The 19,772-nt window shown below is 40.8% G+C and overlaps 1 protein-coding gene across 1 annotated transcript; it reads right to left on the bottom strand.

Moving 5' to 3' along the window:
• Positions 1 to 1,321: 1,321 nt before the first annotated feature.
• LOC117479891 (GTPase IMAP family member 9-like) lies at positions 1,322 to 12,309 on the bottom strand. Its single transcript, XM_034127006.1, has 5 exons — positions 12,198 to 12,309; positions 9,381 to 9,416; positions 9,069 to 9,182; positions 3,410 to 3,801; positions 1,322 to 2,401 (listed from the first exon to the last, which is right to left on the bottom strand). Exons 1-5 carry the CDS (start codon positions 12,217 to 12,219, stop codon positions 2,027 to 2,029), a joined length of 939 nt encoding a protein of 312 aa, XP_033982897.1. The 5' UTR covers positions 12,220 to 12,309; the 3' UTR covers positions 1,322 to 2,026.
• Positions 12,310 to 19,772: the final 7,463 nt, after the last annotated feature.

The following is a 19,772-nucleotide window of genomic DNA, read 5'->3' as shown; positions in this document are numbered from 1 at the left end:
AGACATGAAGAAGAGGGGACACATGTTGATGTAGAAGAGACATGAAGAAGAGGGGACACATGTTGATGTAGAAGAGACATGAAGAAGAGGGGACACATGTTGATGTAGAAGAGACATGAAGAAGAGGGGACACATGTTGATGTAGAAGAGACATGAAGAAGAGGGGACACATGGTGATGTAGAAGAGACATGAAGAAGAGGGGACACATGTTGATGAAGAAGAGACATGAAGAAGAGGGGACACATGTTGATGTAGAAGAGACGTGAAGAAGAGGGGACACATGTTGATGTAGAAGAGACATGAAGAAGAGGGGACACATGGTGATGTAGAAGAGACATGAAGAAGAGGGGACACATGTTGATGTAGAAGAGACATGAAGAAGAGGGGACACATGTTGATGAAGAAGAGACATGAAGAAGAGGGGACACATGTTGATGTAGAAGAGACATGAAGAAGTGGGGACACATGTTGATGTAGAAGAGACATGAAGAAGAGGGGACACATGCTGATGTAGAAGAGACATGAAGAAGAGGGGACACATGTTGATGTAGAAGAGACATGAAGAAGAGGAGACACATGTTGATGAAGAAGAGACATGAAGAAGAGGGGACACATGTTGATGAAGAAGAGACATGAAGAAGAGGGGACACATGTTGATGTAGAAGAGACATGAAGAAGAGGGGACACATGTTGATGAAGAAGAGACATGAAGAAGAGGGGACACATGTTGATGTAGAAGAGATATGAAGAAGAGGGGACACATGTTGATGTAGAAGAGACATGAAGAAGAGGGGACACATGTTGATGTAGAAGAGACATGAAGAAGAGGGGACACATGTTGATGTAGAAGAGACATGAAGAAGAGGGGACACATGGTGATGTAGAAGAGACATGAAGAAGAGGGGACACATGTTGATGAAGAAGAGACATGAAGAAGAGGGGACACATGTTGATGTAGAAGAGACATGAAGAAGTGGGGACACATGTTGATGTAGAAGAGACATGAAGAAGAGGGGACACATGTTGATGTAGAAGAGACATGAAGAAGAGGGGACACATGCTGATGTAGAAGAGACATGAAGAAGAGGGGACACATGTTGATGTAAAAGAGACATGAAGAAGAGGAGACACATGTTGATGAAGAAGAGACATGAAGAAGAGGGGACACATGTTGATGAAGAAGAGACATGAAGAAGAGGGGACACATGTTGATGTAGAAGAGACATGAAGAAGAGGGGACACATGTTGATGAAGAAGAGACATGTGTCCCCTCTGTATAAAAAGAGAGTCTCTTTACACAGAGGGGACACAAAAAGGACAAATGTTTTATATAATTGTATTATTTGAAACCCCTCAAGGTTAGAAACATGACAGACCTGTTGGGAAATGACATTTATTAAAAACAATAAGAATACAAAACATGTTTTTAATATTTCTGCAGCTTTTCCCAGAGAGCATGCTCAGAAATCTGCAAAGCATAATGTATCACTTTAATCTGAAGAAATAGACACGATTTATTGGTAAATGTACGACAAGGCTTTTAAAGTGACGTTTTCTTTCTGAGAATCACCCCCCTCCCCCAGGGCTGTACGCCTCTGCAGCTTTATGGCTTGATGCAGGTGCTAAAGGTCATAACATAAAGTAATACAGATTGACAGAACTGCTGCTCCTGATAACCCTAAGCACTCAAAGCAATCGCCCTTATTCTAGTTCCAGAATTTAGAGAATCAAATTGCAGAACTGTTCGGAAGAGACGCTGCGGAATTTGATATTTGATGTTTCTTTTCGTGACTTCAAATGCAAAGACCCAAAACCTCCATATTTTCTCACAGAAGTTAAGACCTAAACATCTGTGTACAAAATGCAAATAATAACACTTAACACATTTAACTTTCTGTGTTGCAGCTTAGTTACTCTTAGCAAAGAACATACGGCTGAGAAGAAGACAGAGCAGAAGAGTGATTGAGTGATTTAACATTTACATTTCCAAATCTGTTTTCTCACATGACTTCTAGAAAAAGGCTTTCAGGACTGGATATTGAGCTTCAGCTTCTCGTTGAACTGGGAGAGCACTTCCTGGAAGGAGTCGGAGGGCACCGTCTGCTCCACCACCAGCCGGACCCCGCTCTCTAGGACCCGGTAGTACCGCTTCAGCTCCTGCAGCTCGGCCTGCAGACGGTGCTTCACCTGCAGACGCTGATGCTGCTCCTCCCTCAGCTTCTTCTCGTACTTCCTCTCCACCCCTTGGATCTCCTCCCTCAGCTTCCTGTCGTAGAGCTCCCTAAGCTCCGCCTCTCTGTGGTCCAGCATCTCCACCACCTCCTCGTAGCGGACGTTGGAGTAGAACTGCCCTCCGTTAGCCTCCAGCATCTGCTCCACCTTCTCCAGCAGATCCAGCACCTAAGATAAGGTAAGGTGAGGTAAGGTGAGGTAAGGTAAGGTAAAGACCCAGCCACACGAGGACGATAACGGTCGCATCTGCTACAGTTCACTCTCAGATAGACGGATCGGCCACACGAGAACGCAGAAAACGATAACGATAACGATCTGCAAACGAAACGCTCTGGGGGCCAAACGGCTCCGTGTTTACGCCTATACGATCATTTCCTGATAACGTTGAAGCAATAGCCCCGCCTCTCCCCACGTCTCCTGCTCAGAGATCAGCTGCTGGGCTGTCAGAAGATGGGGAGGAAAAGAGAGGCTCCGTTTTTTATTCTTATATTATTATATAAAGTCGTTATCAATTTGTTTTAAAGCTCAATAAATAACAAAGAAGACCTTTGACCGGCACTTTTCTAATTTTGTCCGGAAGATTTAAACTTTAACGGCATGTTGACCGGCGGAAAAAAATCGAACTGAAACTCTGCCGCACGGTCCCCTCGTTCCTTGGAAGAGGCGGAGAGGTGGGTGTTTGTCATCTGCTGGTGGACTAACCGGAGAGGATTACAGTGCTTGCCTCGACGGGGAGGGATTGCATTGAATTAAAGCAGCGGGAGCAAACGCTTGCCTCGGGGAGGGAGAAAGAAAGCCACAGCGGAGAATAAACAGAAGGGTAACCATGGCAACCATGCGCGGGAAGTCTTCTTCGCTGCTTTTGTGGCAGACTACAGCGCCACTTACAGGCCTGGCATATGTACTACAGCGTCTCCAGCGCTTTTGAGCCGTCTCGTGTGAACGGACACGTTGCTGGTGCCTGTTGCGTGTGGACGGAAGACTTTTTTGATAACGATTGCGGTCCGTTTGCGTTATCGTCCTCGTGTGGCAAGGGCTTTAGAGAAGGTAAGGTGGACCTTTAGTAAACCCTGTGGGGAAATTCAGTAGTTTAAACAGCAACAGGGTAAAATAAAAAAACAGGACAGATTCACACAGATTAGAGATTAATACCATGAAAGATAAAGTATAAGATACCTGTCCGCGGTCGTTGGCCCTGGCGTTGTTGAAGCCGTGGAACCGGTTCCCCGCCTTCTTCAGGACGGCCCTCAGCTCGGGGCCCGCCTCCTGCGGCAGCTGAGGCCCCATGGCGTCTCCGTGGGTGAAGAGGACGATGGTGTGTTTCCAGGCGTCCGCCCCGAAGATCTGCTCCATCTGAAGCACGGCGTCTCGCTCCTCGCAGGTGAACGGCCCCACCCTGATGACCAGCAGGAAGGCGTGGGGCCCCGGCGCCGACATGTTGATGCACTTTGAGATCTCTCTCTTCACGCTGTGCTCCGGTAACGAGGTGTCGAAGAGCCCGGGGGTGTCCACCACCTCCACCTGCCTCCCAGAGACCTCCCCCGTCTGCTTACAGCACTCCCTGGTGACTGGGGGGAGGAAACACACAATATGTTACACACACACACACAATCTGAAACACACAATATGTAACACACACACTCACAATCTGAAACACACAATATGTTACACACACACACACAATCTGAAACACACAATATGTTACACACACTCTGAAACACACAATATGTTACACACACACACACAATCTGAAACACACAATATGTAACACACACACTCACAATCTGAAACACACAATATTTAACACACACTCGTAAACACACAATATGTTACACACACACACTCGTAAACACACAATATGTTACACACACACACACACACACACACACACACACACACACACACACACACACACTCGTAAACACACAATATGTTACACACACACACTCGTAAACACACAATATGTTACACACACACACACAATATGTTACACACACACAATCTGAAACACACAATATGTTACACACACACACACAATCTGAAACACACAATATGTTACACACACACACACACACACACACACACACACACACACACACACACACACACACACACACACACAATATGTTACACACACACACACAATATGTTACACACACACAATCTGAAACACACAATATGTTACACACACACACACACAATCTGAAAACACACAATATGTTACACACACACACACACTCGTAAACACACACACACACACACACACACACACACACACACACACACACTCGTAAACACACAATATGTTACACACACACACTCGTAAACACACAATATGTTACACACACACACACACACACACACACACACACACACTCGTAAACACACAATATGTTACACACACACACTCGTAAACACACAATATGTTACACACACACACACAATATGTTACACACACACAATCTGAAACACACAATATGTTACACGCACACACACACAATCTGAAACACACAATATGTTACACACACACACACACACTCGTAAACACACACACACACACACACACACACACTCGTAAACACACAATATGTTACACACACACACTCGTAAACACACAATATGTTACACACACACACACACAATATGTTACACACACACAATCTGAAACACACAATATGTTACACACACACACACACAATCTGAAACACACAATATGTTACACACACACACACTCGTAAACACACACACACACACACACACACACACACACACACACACACACACACACACACACACACACACACACACACACACACACACACACACACACACACACACACACACACACACACACACACCACACACCACACACACACCACCCACACACACACACACACACACACACACACACACACACACACACACACACACACACACACACACACACCACACCACAACACACACACACACACACACACACACACACACTCTGAAACACACAGAATAATCCTGAACACAGTTTCTCACCAAAAGCACATTTTACAAACAACATTTGAATGCATTGTGATAATGTTAAATTGTATCTTTGACCAACACTCATTTTAACTGAATAGAGCTCGAACCCATCGTAATGTACCTCTATGGAGCCTACGTTAGCATTAGCTGTTAGCCGTTAGGAATAGCCATTAGCTTTGTTAGCGTTACCTTGAGTATTTAGCCAAGCAGAATATGCTACCCACCGGCTGCTAGCAGCTAACATGAACTAGCCCTTCGAGCCAAGAAATAACTCCAACGCCGCCTGCGTTAAAAACAACACATTCGCATTCACATGTTGTCAGGGTTGCCAACTTTGGGTACCTGGCTGGAGTGAGATTTTGATATCATGGGTTTAATTACACATATGCGCACGAAATGACTGCTATCGTGTCAGCAGCGGGACCTTAGCATATATATAGCATATATATACAATATATACAAATACACAATAATGGACACAGACTATAAAGGGCACACAGTTTCATTCACTAATGAAAGTCAAACATGTTTGTTTCCACAGTTTTATTGTGTGCCTGTCGCGATAAGCAATTAATTGACTTATCGTACGATAAATAAAAATGAACTCGATAACTTTTCTGACCTCGATAAATTTCCATTTACATGAGGATGTGACTAGCAGTTTGAAAGGATGTACTTGAATTATTATTATATATTATCATTATGTCAGTGGTCTAAAATGGTCATACAACGGTGCCGACAATATTATCGTTTATCGCAATAATTTCTGGGAAAATGTATCCAACAAAATTAATTATCGTGAGAGGCCTATACATGAAACACACACACACAAACAAATCTACAGACTTACTCCAAACTGCCAAATATATTAATTAACACACTCTCACTCTCATATACTCTTTGACTCTATTTTGGCCTAGTAGAACAATAAGCAGCAGACTTTTACTTTTTTATCATTTCTACTGGATCTTAGATCTGCGCATGCGCAATACGGGTCGGCAGTTGCGGCTCCAGAGTATTTTTGTTGGGTAATCTATGGTAGGGCTAACCCATACAGTGGTGGGGCTCAAGTCAGTATTTGCAATGTAATTACATACATGCTCCCCCCGACAGTGAAACGCCACGCGTGAGGTTTAGATTATTTCCCTGTCTCAATCCAAATTGAACTGTATGAAATAAAAAGACACATTTGTCTTGTAGTAAATAAAAAGGGCGACCTGGAGCCAATCCTGCAATTTCCCCACAGGTGAAAGAGTTGACCTAACCCAACCCCTGCAGGGGGGTCTGGGGGGATTCTCCCCCAGGAGATTTTTTTAAATACTAACATAAAATACACATTCTGGTACTCTCTTGAGAAGAAAAATAAATAAATCTATTACTACACATTTAAAAAAATGAATGCCATTTTAGTTTTGTGTGACTTTGTTCTGAAAGCTGAACCTGCTGCTCCTCACAGAGAGAAGAGGGAAGAGGCTGTGTGAATTACTTCACATTGTGGATAAGGGTGGATAGCCCCCATTGTTCTGTGTGTCAAAATGAAAGACAGCACACACACCTATCAATCATCAAACCGTGGGGTCTTATTTCATTACGTGTTGATTTCTATCAACACGTAATGTTGTATCGATGTATAGAGATGTACTACCGCAAAAGTATTCTCCGTCGGGACTTCCTGCAACAACACCACGCCGTTATCGTGATTCTGATTGGCCAGAAGACATTATCAAAGATGTTCTATTGAGAAGACGATCACTACGTGACAAAAGTTTTCAAAACCGTTTCTGGTCTTCGTATTCTTGTTTTTGGCGTGAGAATAGTTTGGGCAGCGTGAGAGCGTGAGGTTGAGAGTGAAAGCGTGTGTCACACGCCAGATGCGTGAGAGTTGGCAACCCTGTGTTGTTATCATTATTGGTTTTGTGAGTGAGAAGTAATATTTTGAAGTTTTCAATGCGGTGTTTGATGGGTTGATAGGGGGGATGTGTTCGGAGCGTAGGGTGGAGGTCTTGGAGGATAGGGGGGATGTGGTCGGAGCGTAGGGTGGAGGTCTTGGAGGATAGGGGGGATGTGGTCGGAGCGTAGGGTGGAGGTCTTGGAGGATAGGGGTGATGTCGTCGGAGCGTCGGGTGGAGGTCTTGGGGGATGTGGTCGGAGCGTAGGGTGGAGGTGATGGAGGATAGGGGTGATGTGGTCGGAGCGCAGGGTGGAGGTCTTGGAGGATAGGGGTGATGTGGTCGGAGCGTAGGGTGGAGGTGATGGAGGATAGGGGTGATGTGGTCGGAGCGCAGGGTGGAGGTCTTGGAGGATAGGGGTGATGTGGTCAGAGCGCAGGGTGGAGGTCTTGGAGGATAGGGGTGATGTGGTCCGAGCGCAGGGTGGAGGTCTTGGAGGATAGGGGTGATGTGGTCCGAGCGCAGGGTGGAGGTCTTGGAGGATAGGGGTGATGTGGTCCGAGCGTCGGTTGGAGGTGAGCAACAGTGTAACTGGAGTTGGTGTTGACGGAGGATTTGTCCTATTGGGAAGATGTAGATGATGAACTGAAGGGGACCAAGTACAGAACCCTGAGGGACGTCATGATTGACGGGGGCTGTGGGGGATTTGGAGTTTTTGATGGAGAAGAATTGATGTCTGTCAGAGAGATAGGATTTAAACCAGGAGAGGGAGGTGGATGCCGATGGAAGACTGGAGGCGGATGATGAGGGTGGAGTCGTTGATGGTGTTGAAAGCGGCGTTTAGGTCAAGGAGAACGAGGTCCCAGCTTCAAGGGCTAACCGCACTGGGAGACTGTCAGGTGACGACGAACAACCAATCCGTAAACACCAGTTTTGGGTAAATGAGAAGTGTATTATTTCACTGCAGGGCCAACGCCAGAGACTAAGATCTTTACAGTGTTTCCACTCTATAGGACATTTTATGAGCTCTGCTGGAATATATCTTCTGGAATCACACAGTTATTAATTCGTGTATACATTACATTAGGGCTGTGCAATTAATCGTATTTTAATCGCAATTACGATTTTAGCCTGCCACAATTACGAAAACAACATAATCGAAAAAAACAATTATTTAGCTTTGCTAGGTTGTGACAGTGCATGCAACATATTTGATCTAATTAATTTTGGTCTCATTTATTTGTATTTATCATATTTATATATGTTTAGTAGCTTGTGGAAGTGCGCTCCAAAATATTTGTTGATCTTGTTTATTGGTATTTATTATTTTGAAATTATTTATTTAAATGTATCATTTATTTTATTTATTTTTGTATTGGTTTTTCAGTTGAATTATACGTTCAGGGTAATCAACAGTTAAAAAGATACTGTTCAAATTATTATTTGTATTTGTTTTAAAGTTCAATAAATGGATTTTTTTCAAAGTCAATGAATAATCGTATTTAATAATCGTGATATCAATTATTGACCAAAATAATCGTGATTATGATTTTTGCCATAATCGCACAGCCCTACATAACATTACATGTTACTTGTTAGACGCTTTTATCCAAAGCGACTTACATACTCAATACTGTGGGCAATCCCCAGAGGAGCACTTTGGGGTGAAGTGTCTCAGGGACACAACGACATGCTGACTGCAGTGGGACTCGAACTTGCTACCCCGTGATTCAAAGTTCAGCGCACTAAATTCAGCGCACAACCCCACTGAGCCACAGCCTCAGTATACTTATATATTACCTGACCGTGCTTTGCAGAGTCTGGCTGGAGTGTTAATTGACAGCAGTTACATGAGCTTCAAAAGGAGCATCATAGCTGCGCTCCAGTACTAGAGAGCACTTCACCCCTGACAGTGAGCGTTGTGCTGTTACCTGAGGACTGATGGACTGCGGCGCTGAAGGCATCTCTTCCCAGCAAAGTGTTTCCACAGGAGCTCTTCCCTGCTCCAGTCTTCCCAAGAAGAACCAGCCTTAGCTCACTGAAGGCTGGGACAGGAAAACACATTCATGAGATTATCACTTTCTATTAGAAATCACTAACTTTACTCTTTTGGCTCAAAGGTGTGTTTTCCTCTGGAGTAAAGAGTGGCTTGTTTTGTATTAAAGGGACCAGGCTGCCCAACATGAGGCAGCATCTGGAACATGGACCGACAGATGTTTAAATGTGTTGAAAGTGATTCACACCTGGAGGAAAGTCCTTGCTGTTTCTCTTCTTCTCTCCTGTTCAGGGACAGAGACACATTTATTATTAATAATCAGAAAACCTCACATTCAAGAGGACACATATCATATATTATAATATACACTTATACACGTATTATTCATACTTACCTTAACACACTGTATTCCTCAGATTATTAGGAACTAAAGGTCATTTAGAAAATACATGTGAAAGTAAAGTCAGCCTCAGTTTAAACTCTGCTTTTAAATGTGGTTTATTAAACGTGTCTTCCTCTTTAACATGTCTATAAAACTTATTTATTCAAACATTTCATTATCTAGTGCTAAAGTCTTTTAAACTTTACTCACACTAAATAAATAAAATTATAAAATGCAATAACGTGCTTTAACCAGTGGGTGTCCCTTTCTATCAGCTGTGCACCGTTATGGCGTAAATACAGCCTATCTACCAATTGGATCAAATATAAAAGTCAGCCGAATTAGTGTTGATACTGCAAGGAGACGTATTGTGTGAAAAGAAATGTAAGATGATGTTTAATTGCTGATATATTTAAGATCCACGTCAAGTTTTCAGTTTTGGCGGCAGTTCCTGTTTGTCTAGAAGTCTTGTCATCAGGGCTCTATAAATAGAGTTAACTACGGCAGATATGTCATATTTAATGCAGCCGAAACGTGTATTACAATGCCGTTATGTGATGACTTTCAAAGAGAAAAGCAAGCACACTCGGAAATAATGTATTATTGAATTGTTTTATACAGTCTATGGTTGCTACAGAGGATTGTGGGTAATGTAATGTCTTCGGCCCATCCAAAACTCATAGAAAACGACTTGTTTCTCAGAATTGAAGGGGAAACGTGACAAAAGCATTGTACACACACTAAAACCTATCAATGTCGTTTAATTAACAAGGATAATCTGGTGTTTTTGAGTTGATGAGTAGTGGAGATATCACTGTCAAATCAATCGACAGTAAGGAGAATAGTTACTTCCGGGTGTACAATTCTCCGTTAACCAATGGGAATGGACGCTCACATTGCCTTTAACAGCCTCCGACACAAACGAATGCCGTGCTTCCCTAAGCGTCAAATACCGCCGCCGATGGGAATACATTGCAATCAGTTGAAAGCTCTTTGCGTCCGTTTATGAAGCTGAAGGAGCCTCGGAGCGTCCCAACTGCACGCCACGGGACCCTGACCAAGCGTCGCTCCTGGACGCTTACCCCTAGATTCCACCGGGTCCGTCTGCGGCGCGTTACGGGCGGGCGCGTTACAGGCGCGTTACGGGCGCGTTACGGGCGCGTTACGGCTGCGCCGCGGTGGTCACGGCTGCGCCGCGGTGGTCACGGCTGCGCCGCGGTGGTCACAGCGATCGCGGCCACTTTAGTCAATGGGTGCTATTCCACCACACGCGGCGCGTTACGGATCAGAAGCGTCCCAGAAGCGTCCCAGAAGTGTCCCAGAAGCGTCTCGGCGCAGGGCTCCTCTAAAATTAGGATGAATCCTATTTTTGTCGCGGCGCAGCCGTAACGTAAGGTCGGGCAGGCAGGAAGTGGAACGTTCAGAGCTATATATACACACACACAAACTAATTTTGCAGACCCTATCCCTCCGTAGTCTTTCAAGTAGGAGGAGAAATGCCAGCGTTCTCCTCCGGTTTACAGGCACTGTGTAAATTATATATATAGAATAATTATGATGATGAATGCATTTTTTTACCACTAAAATACAGCAACACATCTTTGATTCATGTCGTTTATAACTGGAATATTACAGTTATTATTAACTTTGTCTGTACAAAGTAGCGTGTCCAGGAAATATGCCCAAATCAACAAAAACTGCGAGCCGGCAGGCAAGACGCTCCGCTTCTGAAACGCTTCTGAAACGCGCCTGGTAGGGTATGACGCCGGAGGAGGCCGGACCAAAACCGCAACGCGGCGCAGACGGACCCGGTGGAATCTAGGGGTAACAGTCTACAAAGTGACTGGAAGGCAGCTTCTCCTAAATATAAACTCATTTCTAAATATCTGTTCTGTTGTCTTCATCATACACGGAAATAAAAAACATAATAACATTTATTTATATTGTATTTATTTACGTCGCATTTAATATTGAGATAATCCTAAAGTAAAGGAAAGTAATCAGATTACTTCTTTAGTAGGTTAGTGATCACATGTTTACAGTAACCCTCCCTGTTCCTTACTTTATGATCTGAATGTGTGCACTCAGGAGTAAACAAACAAACAAACAAACAAACAAACTGTCACAGTCTGCTCCATCTTTCACCAGTAGTTTTCCATTCACCTGTCTCACCTGTTAATCACACACACGTTTTTGCTCACTCTCTTTCTCTACTGCACCCATTAGTCATACTGCCAGTATTTAAACAAACAAACAAACAGGGGATTGTTTGTTTGTTTACTCCTTGTTAGACTGGCTTTGATCCGTTTTTTAAATTGAACTCTTTATGAAACAGGAGGTGTAATCATCAACTTATTTTATATCCACGTCTCTCTTTATCTGCGTCACACCTCTCCTTGTGAAATATATATATTATATTATTAAAGTATTATATATAAATGTATTATATATATATGATACTCTTTATAATCTTTTCTTAGAGATATAAATACATAAGGTTAATAAATGAGGCTGAATAATTGTATCTGCATAATTTGGTCAAAAGTGAAAGTAAAGAATAAATAATGAAAAACAGAATAAATCCCGGCTTTAAACTCTGAAACCTCTCAGAGATAAAAGATACTCGAGATAAAAATGGGTTTAAAGAATCAGAGTGAAGTAATCAGAGTAAATTAAACTTACTGGGTTTACTGGTTTCTGCCATTCCTCCAGCGTCAACACCTTTCTGTCAAGAGGAAACTCTGCACAACTACATCCGGTCTACACAATAAAACTCACCGGGGCAGAGCCTGAGAAACACAAACAGTGAAGCCAGTTCAACATAAGATAAGATAAGACTGTATTTATTCTGAAGAAAATTGTTGTGCCAGAGTTACAAAATTACAATAAACACAGCAGCATAATAATAAACTATACACTAACAGTGATAAAAAGAACAATTAAATATCTACAGGAAACATAGACGGTCACATAATTAATGTAACAGTGAACAGTATTGAGTAGTGCATAAAAACGTAGTGGCAGATACGTAATTGCACGTTATTATAGAACATTATTCATATATATATATCTCCAGAACATATCTAGAGTTGAGTAGGAGATTCATTTAGCTGTATTTGAGTATTACAGAAGTACTGGATTGATAGTTGGAGAGTATTTATTACCATGGTGTCTGTTCACCACTCCGCACAGCAGGCGGCGCTGATGATCCAATTAAAGAAGAGAAGTATCACTAATAAGATAGGGTCAAGTAACTGAGTACATTTACTCAAGTACTGTACTAAATTTAGAGCTGCTTGTACTTTACTTCAGTATTTCCATGTTTTGCTACTGTGTACTTCTACTCCTCTACAATTCAGAGGTACATGGTGTACTTGTACTCCACTACATGTATTTAATACCTTTAGTTACTTTACAGATGTGGATGAATGATGTGAAATATAATCAAGTGTTAAATCAGACTTTAGTTCCACCTGGAGTAAATCCACAAGACGCCAAACTATATGCTGCTGTTAACAAACAGAGTTGTCTGAATGAACAATTGTTCTCTGTCAAATAAAATGGTATACTTTGACTCAAACTTTATTTATGAATAGCACATGTACTTTTGTATAACTCGAAGAATTTGGAACCATTCTTTGATTTCAGGGAAAAAAGAAACTGGTTAAAACATAGAAAAACAATAACAGAAAGAGAGCATGTGATCGAGATAAAAGGAGATATTACATAATGTTTGATGATGGTGTAATAATAATAATAATAATTCATTACATTTTTATTAGATCGATTTTCCAAGTGCTCAAAGCGCTTTACATTACACATTACACATATTGGACATGTATCAGTGAATACTGTGGACAATACCCACAGGAGCAAAGTATAAGATGCTATGAAGATCTAAGGAGCCTTTGATCCCCAAAGTGCTTTACAGAACCTCCTTGTTCTTCACAGACCCCAGAGGAACGCATCATACTGCTGGTAAGTCCAATATGGTCTAGCTGCGGCCACAGCAAGTACACGACACTACACGACACGCCCCCTACACGACACGCCCACCTGACACGACACTACGGTGGCTGAGAGACATTAGTGATCTCCAGTGTGCTGGGCAGTGTGGCGGCGGAGGGAGCCGAGGGCACCACCGGAGGAGAGGCGAGCGATGACAGCAGCATCACCGTGGTGCAGCTCCCCGCACAGACTGAGGGGACTTGTTACACGGAGCCCATCACCGGGGAAGCCTGCGGCGGGAGAAGGCGGTCTGCTCGGCCTGCCCTTGGCTCTGGGGTCCCTCCTTAAAAAAAGTCTCATCATACTTAATCCTAGACAGTAGCACATGGTATATAGAGATGGCAAATCCGGATCCTTTTACGGACTCAGGGTCTTCTGAGTCAGTCATTGAAGAGATCCGGATCATACGAGTCATTTGAGTCATATGAGTCAGCATCACCAAGACCGTAGAAATCCTATCGGTGAAACCGAAAAGTTGATGCATTTCACGAGCATATTATTATTCCATATATTTTGAATATATATATATATTTGTATATATATATATATATAATATCTGCATGTATATTTTCTATTTCGACATGTATATTTTATATTTTATTTTATTTTTCTTTCTATTCTTGTATATTTTGTAGTTTTGTTTTATTGTAAAATGCCTTTTATGCTGCTGTAACAACAATTTCCCAATTTGGGATCAATAAAGTACTATCTATCTATCTATCTATTAAACTGACGTTATATTAACCTCCGCTACACAGTGTATTTTGCTTTAATAAAAAATGTTGATCACAAAAAAAAGGGTTATTTTGCGATTTGGCGAATCTGAGTCTGCTGTTGACTCGTGCATGAGGACGAGTCTGCTGGATCTCTGGATCTGCTGCTATATACGGCTCCGAGTCCGCACGAGTCTGGATTTGCGAATCTGAGTCTGCTGTGGACTCGTGCATGACGACGAGTCTGCTGGATCTCTGGATCTGCTGCTATATGGTTACGGCTCCGAGTCCGCACGAGTCTGATCCGCTGTGTGTTGCAGCGAGTCAGGATTTGCGAATCTGCGAATCTGCGAGTCTGCGAGTCTGCTGTTGATAGCGCGGGAGCCGGGTGCTGGAGGAGGGGCTATGCTCGTGCACATGACGAGTATGGATCTCTGGATCTGCTATGCTATTACGGTTAGGAGCCGTCGGCTCCTCTGAGTCCCCACGAGTCTGCAGGAAGTTTCACTGATCCGCGTCCCCTCCCCTGAGCCAAACGATCACTTCTGGCAGGCAGCTATCCTGTATACTTGCTAAAGGGTAGATGGACTGGGGTACGTTGTAATGTGATTTTACATGTTATAAAGAGAGTAGCGAGTGACGCAATTTATAGTTTTAATTTGTACGTCACACCAAGTGTGGGACTCAAGGACTCGGGTTAATGGAGAGGGGAGACTCGTCACGACCAGCTCATTTCTAGGATCCGGGTTAATGATCCGGATGAATCAGGACTCGCCCATCTCTAATGGTATATATTGTACGACTTTGTCATTTTTTTAATGTTGATATGTATTCGCTCATAGCCTACTGTGCCTTTCACGCAGACAATACAAGTGAATTTTGAAATGACAAATAGGTTTATGTTTCAAGTTTATTTGCATTAAAAACGTGTTTTTAAACCCTTCTGTTCAAATTTGATATTTTGTTTCTTAAAAGATTAAATCTTTAAAAACATGCTGTTTGCCATTTTTAAAGTTTGATGGAAGAAATTAAAATATAGGTCACTGACGTGGAGCTTTAGGCCTGCAATGCTTTAAAAAAAATGTTGGTGTTTCAGTTTTGAGTGAATATGGATGTTAAATTCACAAATGAGTCTGAATAATCTTGAACAAGAACAGGATCTTGAGCCATGATGTTTTTAAAGTACAGAAACATTCAGAATGCATGACGATTCCTTCAAAGGTTTTGTAATAGACCCCTAGTACTTTTAATTTATAAAGTAATAATAATACATGTGAATGATTGAGCTCATGATTGAGCTCATTAGTGGCCTGACTGGCCCCCTAATTTGGTCCTTAATGACCCCATGATGTGATTATGTATATCTTAAAACCTTTAACAACTATATTTAGATGTTCACAAATATCTACATTTATGTATAAATACATGTGTAGCAGTTAGACAAACATTAATAGATTATCTCATTAATACCTATTTTATATATTAAAAAAAAGTTTACTAAACCACCGTTTGTTGACAAAATGATTTGGGTTGAAAGTTATACTGTTGTGTCTCAAACGGATAGACTAGGTTATTAATTTATTTGCCTAATACAGATGGAGCCTCTTATTTTGGACCCCAGCATACAGCTTCCTGCCGACTGCCAGCCAGTTGCCAGCCAGTTGCCTGCCAAAGACCAGTATTCAGGAATGTTAGGCCCTCCCACTATTCTCCAATTTCAGGGTTTAACCAGGAGATGGCGCTATATATTAAATAACTAAGACTTAGTTTTTCACAATAGAAAATGCAGATATTATATAAAAAACTAAAGTTAAAATCTTGTTTTTAATGCCCCAAGAGCAATAACATCTTGTCACAAGCTTTTTGGAAGAAAAAGACTGACTCAAGAGACCTGTAGTTGACTAATTACAGGCCTCAATAAAGTTCTGCCATTGGTTGTGAAAAACAACGGTGGACATAGTGGAAAGTGAAATTGACATTGTCGAATTTAATAAAAATACAAAATAATGTATCTGTGTACGTGTTTTACTATGTGATCTGCACTTATCAAACATCTAATTAAGGCGAGACACCCCAGGTGAATAGGGTATTTTTAACTTAAAGATATCAGCTAAATATTTCTCCAGTTAATTACTTACAATAAGGCAATTGTTTTTTGTATTACAAGTTTTCTGAAATAGCATGTTTAAATATCCAAATGAACCATTATCTCATGAAATATGCGCATATTTTAACACATTTCAGGAACCAAAATCTGAACTTTGGATAAAGCCAGGATCAAAATTATTGTTTCATTTTGTAGTCATATTAGTATCTAAGGCTTTTACAGAAGGGATTTTGGATATCTCTTTGTATCACTCCATAAATCAGAAAATACTGTCAACAGCCCTAAAATATCAATTTTCACCATGTTTTTAGGTATAAAATGTTATATAATTCAGGCTATGAATTATATATGACCAAACCCTTCTGTAAAAGCCTTCATAATATTGATAGGAATATAACTGGAAGGTTTGGTGTATGTAACTGCTGAGTGATTCTACAATTTAGGGTACATTCCATGTCCATTGATGTCCATTGATGATAATTATAATTATTCTAACTATTTTCTTCAAAAATATCATATTTTGCCTATTATTGGAAAGCATGTTATAATATCACACAAACATTATGTGCATCCTATGCTTTATTTAGCTTGAAATGTGTCATGATGTTCTTAAATTGTCAGTTTTTGCTATGTCCGTTTTTCAGTTGAGGGTGTCTTGGATTCAAAATAATGAATAAAAACCATTAAAGTAAATTTAAAAAATGATTCATTTATTTCAAAAGTCTAAATACTAAAGAATAATAACATATTTTTAATTGATTTCCCCCTTTAAATAATTTAAATATCTTAATATATGAATGTCCGCAAAAGTTCTGTCAACTATGTTACTAACAGAACTTCCCCCTTTAACTCAAAAATTGTTTGTCCCAATACCATGTCACCAGCATCACATGATGCCATGTTCCTCTTTGGCAGACATTTTGAACACACTGTGGTGATTGTCCTCTACATTTTTACAATATTTTATGTATAATAGCACATGGTCAATTAATATACTCATTGACAATCAACAATGTTACGTACATTGTTATGGTTTACAATTGTTTAATGATTTTAATTCAATTATATGTGCAAATGTGATGTTAACCTGTTCAAGAAAATGACATGTGGTCATCCAGGCAAGGCCTACCATTGAAATGATGGGTCAAAATAGGGAAATTGTCAACTAGGTTACCTGTCAACTGAGTTACCCAGTACTGTAATAACTGTAGTAACTTAGTTGACAGGTAACCTAGTTGACAATTTGTACGACATGTAGACGTCATTACACATCATTATCAATGGAATTTTGCACTTCTGCCTTGAAATTAACATAGTGCTGATGGTTAATAATGTGTCCAGTCAACTATGTTATTTGCGTCAAATGTTTGACTTTCATTGTCAACTATGTTGCACCTCATTTTTTCAAATTTAAAATATCTAAAATAGTGCTTCTGATATCCTTTATAGTATAATGTATATCTACACAGGTTGGAGTTTTACATGACATCTCTTAAAACTATCAAAATGACCTGTATGGTAGTTTTATAATACAAAATATCCCTAAACTTAATGACAGTGCTGAACATATCACATGAAAAAACAAAACTTTAATACAATTATTTTTTAAACTTTAAAAAATCTTTGGATATATGGTAGAATAGACTCAAGAGCCTTTCAAATTTGATTTTACTTGAAGTGCAGGACTTAATCAAATGATTGTAATGACATCAAGTTTGTCCGTAACATAGTTGACAAACTGAGTAGTGAAAACATCCTTTCCCTTAAAATAAAAAAATATATAAAAATGTTTAAGCTTTGCAACTAGTGGATATGTTACACTGAGGAATATACTAACTTGAACCACTGATTGTTCTATCTATACATTTTATTTGGCATTAGTAAATAATTATGCACATTTACAGATATTTTACATGATATGAGTGATAACACGTGTTATAAGGGCTATTTCGCACAATAGGTGTGCCTTGAGATTTTTACTTGTCCTTTGGTGTGCCTTGGGCACAAAAAGTTTGGGAACCACTGCTGTAGAGAAATGTAAACGTTCACCATCCCCCACCCGCCTACTGTATGTTGCTTTTTGACATGTAAATGAGTAACTACCCCCCTCTGAGTGAATACCTGTTGTACCTGTCCGGGGCTAAGCCCATAGGACGATGCTCTGATGTCATCACCCTCGCACATTGGTCATATGTTTACAAAAAACGATGTTAACACTTTCTCGTTCTTAATATATGTTATATTTAGGGTCGATATGTGTTGAATTTACTTTAAAATAGCAGATCACTGTGATTCACTTCTCCGCGGCTCCTCCGTGCAGAGAGGCCCCCCCCCGTTGACAATTCACGAGCGTCTAACTCTCTCCCCCCTGTGAAGAGATATCACAGGGGGGGGTTGGGACACACACATTCCGATGGCCAATTCGTTTTAAACAAAGAGTGGGGTGGGGGCTGGTGAACGGTATGGTCAATGTTTGTAAACACTGTGACATTTTGACTTTATTTGATCATTTCAGTTAAAAACTAACGTTCATATTTCATATTACTGTTTTGCCTGGCTGGACCTGTAATTTACAGGAAAGGAGTGCACGCTACTAAAGAGACACGCTACCATGGAAACCAAACAATGGTGTTGCTGTATTGAAGTCCGAGTGGAAACAGTCATATTTGGAGCGTTATGTTAGAATGAAACAGCGAGGTCGTGACTCACAAAAAAAAAGTGTTACTTCACTAACTGTAAGCTTGTCACTCAGAGTAACCTACAGTTAACTTAACTGTTGGAAAAGAAAGATCAGAGTTAGGAGTGTGAACACACAGCTGAGAGCTGCCGTTTCATTCTGACTGTTTAAAAAACGGTAACAACGGACTATTTTTCTTAGCGGATGCATGTAAATTTAAATCAATACATAGAACTATGTTTTAAATCAATAAAAATATTTTCTAAATCCATAAAAGCATTTTAATTAATATTGGGAGTCATGTCGTTACTTTGTTGAGAATGTGGCCATGTAATAAGCGGGATAATTTGCAGCGACTTGGTCATTATGGGGAAAAATAACACCCAGGGATCAAGATCCCTCCGCGACGCGGAGGGATCAGTAATTTTTAGTGAATTACTGAGTTTAGGCACGTTAATAACATTTTAATGAAGTTGAATACAGTATATTCATATTTGTCAGTGATTTCATGTCAATTCGGCGAACATAAACGATTAAATTAGGATTAAAAATCGAGAGCCGGCTGCTGTTCGTTACGGTAACCCAACTAGGACACTTGACACAGTGGCTTTTGGCAAAGCACACAAAGAAAACAAAAAAAACCGAGAGAGATGAGTTATTGTTATTACAACGTGACTTCACTATTATTTAACAACTATTTTTATTGGGTTCTTTTATTTGGGGTTAAGTACATTGTCAGAATAAGTGAGAAA

Source organism: Trematomus bernacchii, unplaced genomic scaffold (assembly GCF_902827165.1).
Source record: "Trematomus bernacchii unplaced genomic scaffold, fTreBer1.1, whole genome shotgun sequence".
Taxonomy (NCBI): Eukaryota; Metazoa; Chordata; class Actinopteri; order Perciformes; family Nototheniidae; genus Trematomus; species Trematomus bernacchii.
Note: the sequence above shows the minus strand (reverse complement) of the source record. Positions and strands in the feature narration are given on the sequence as shown.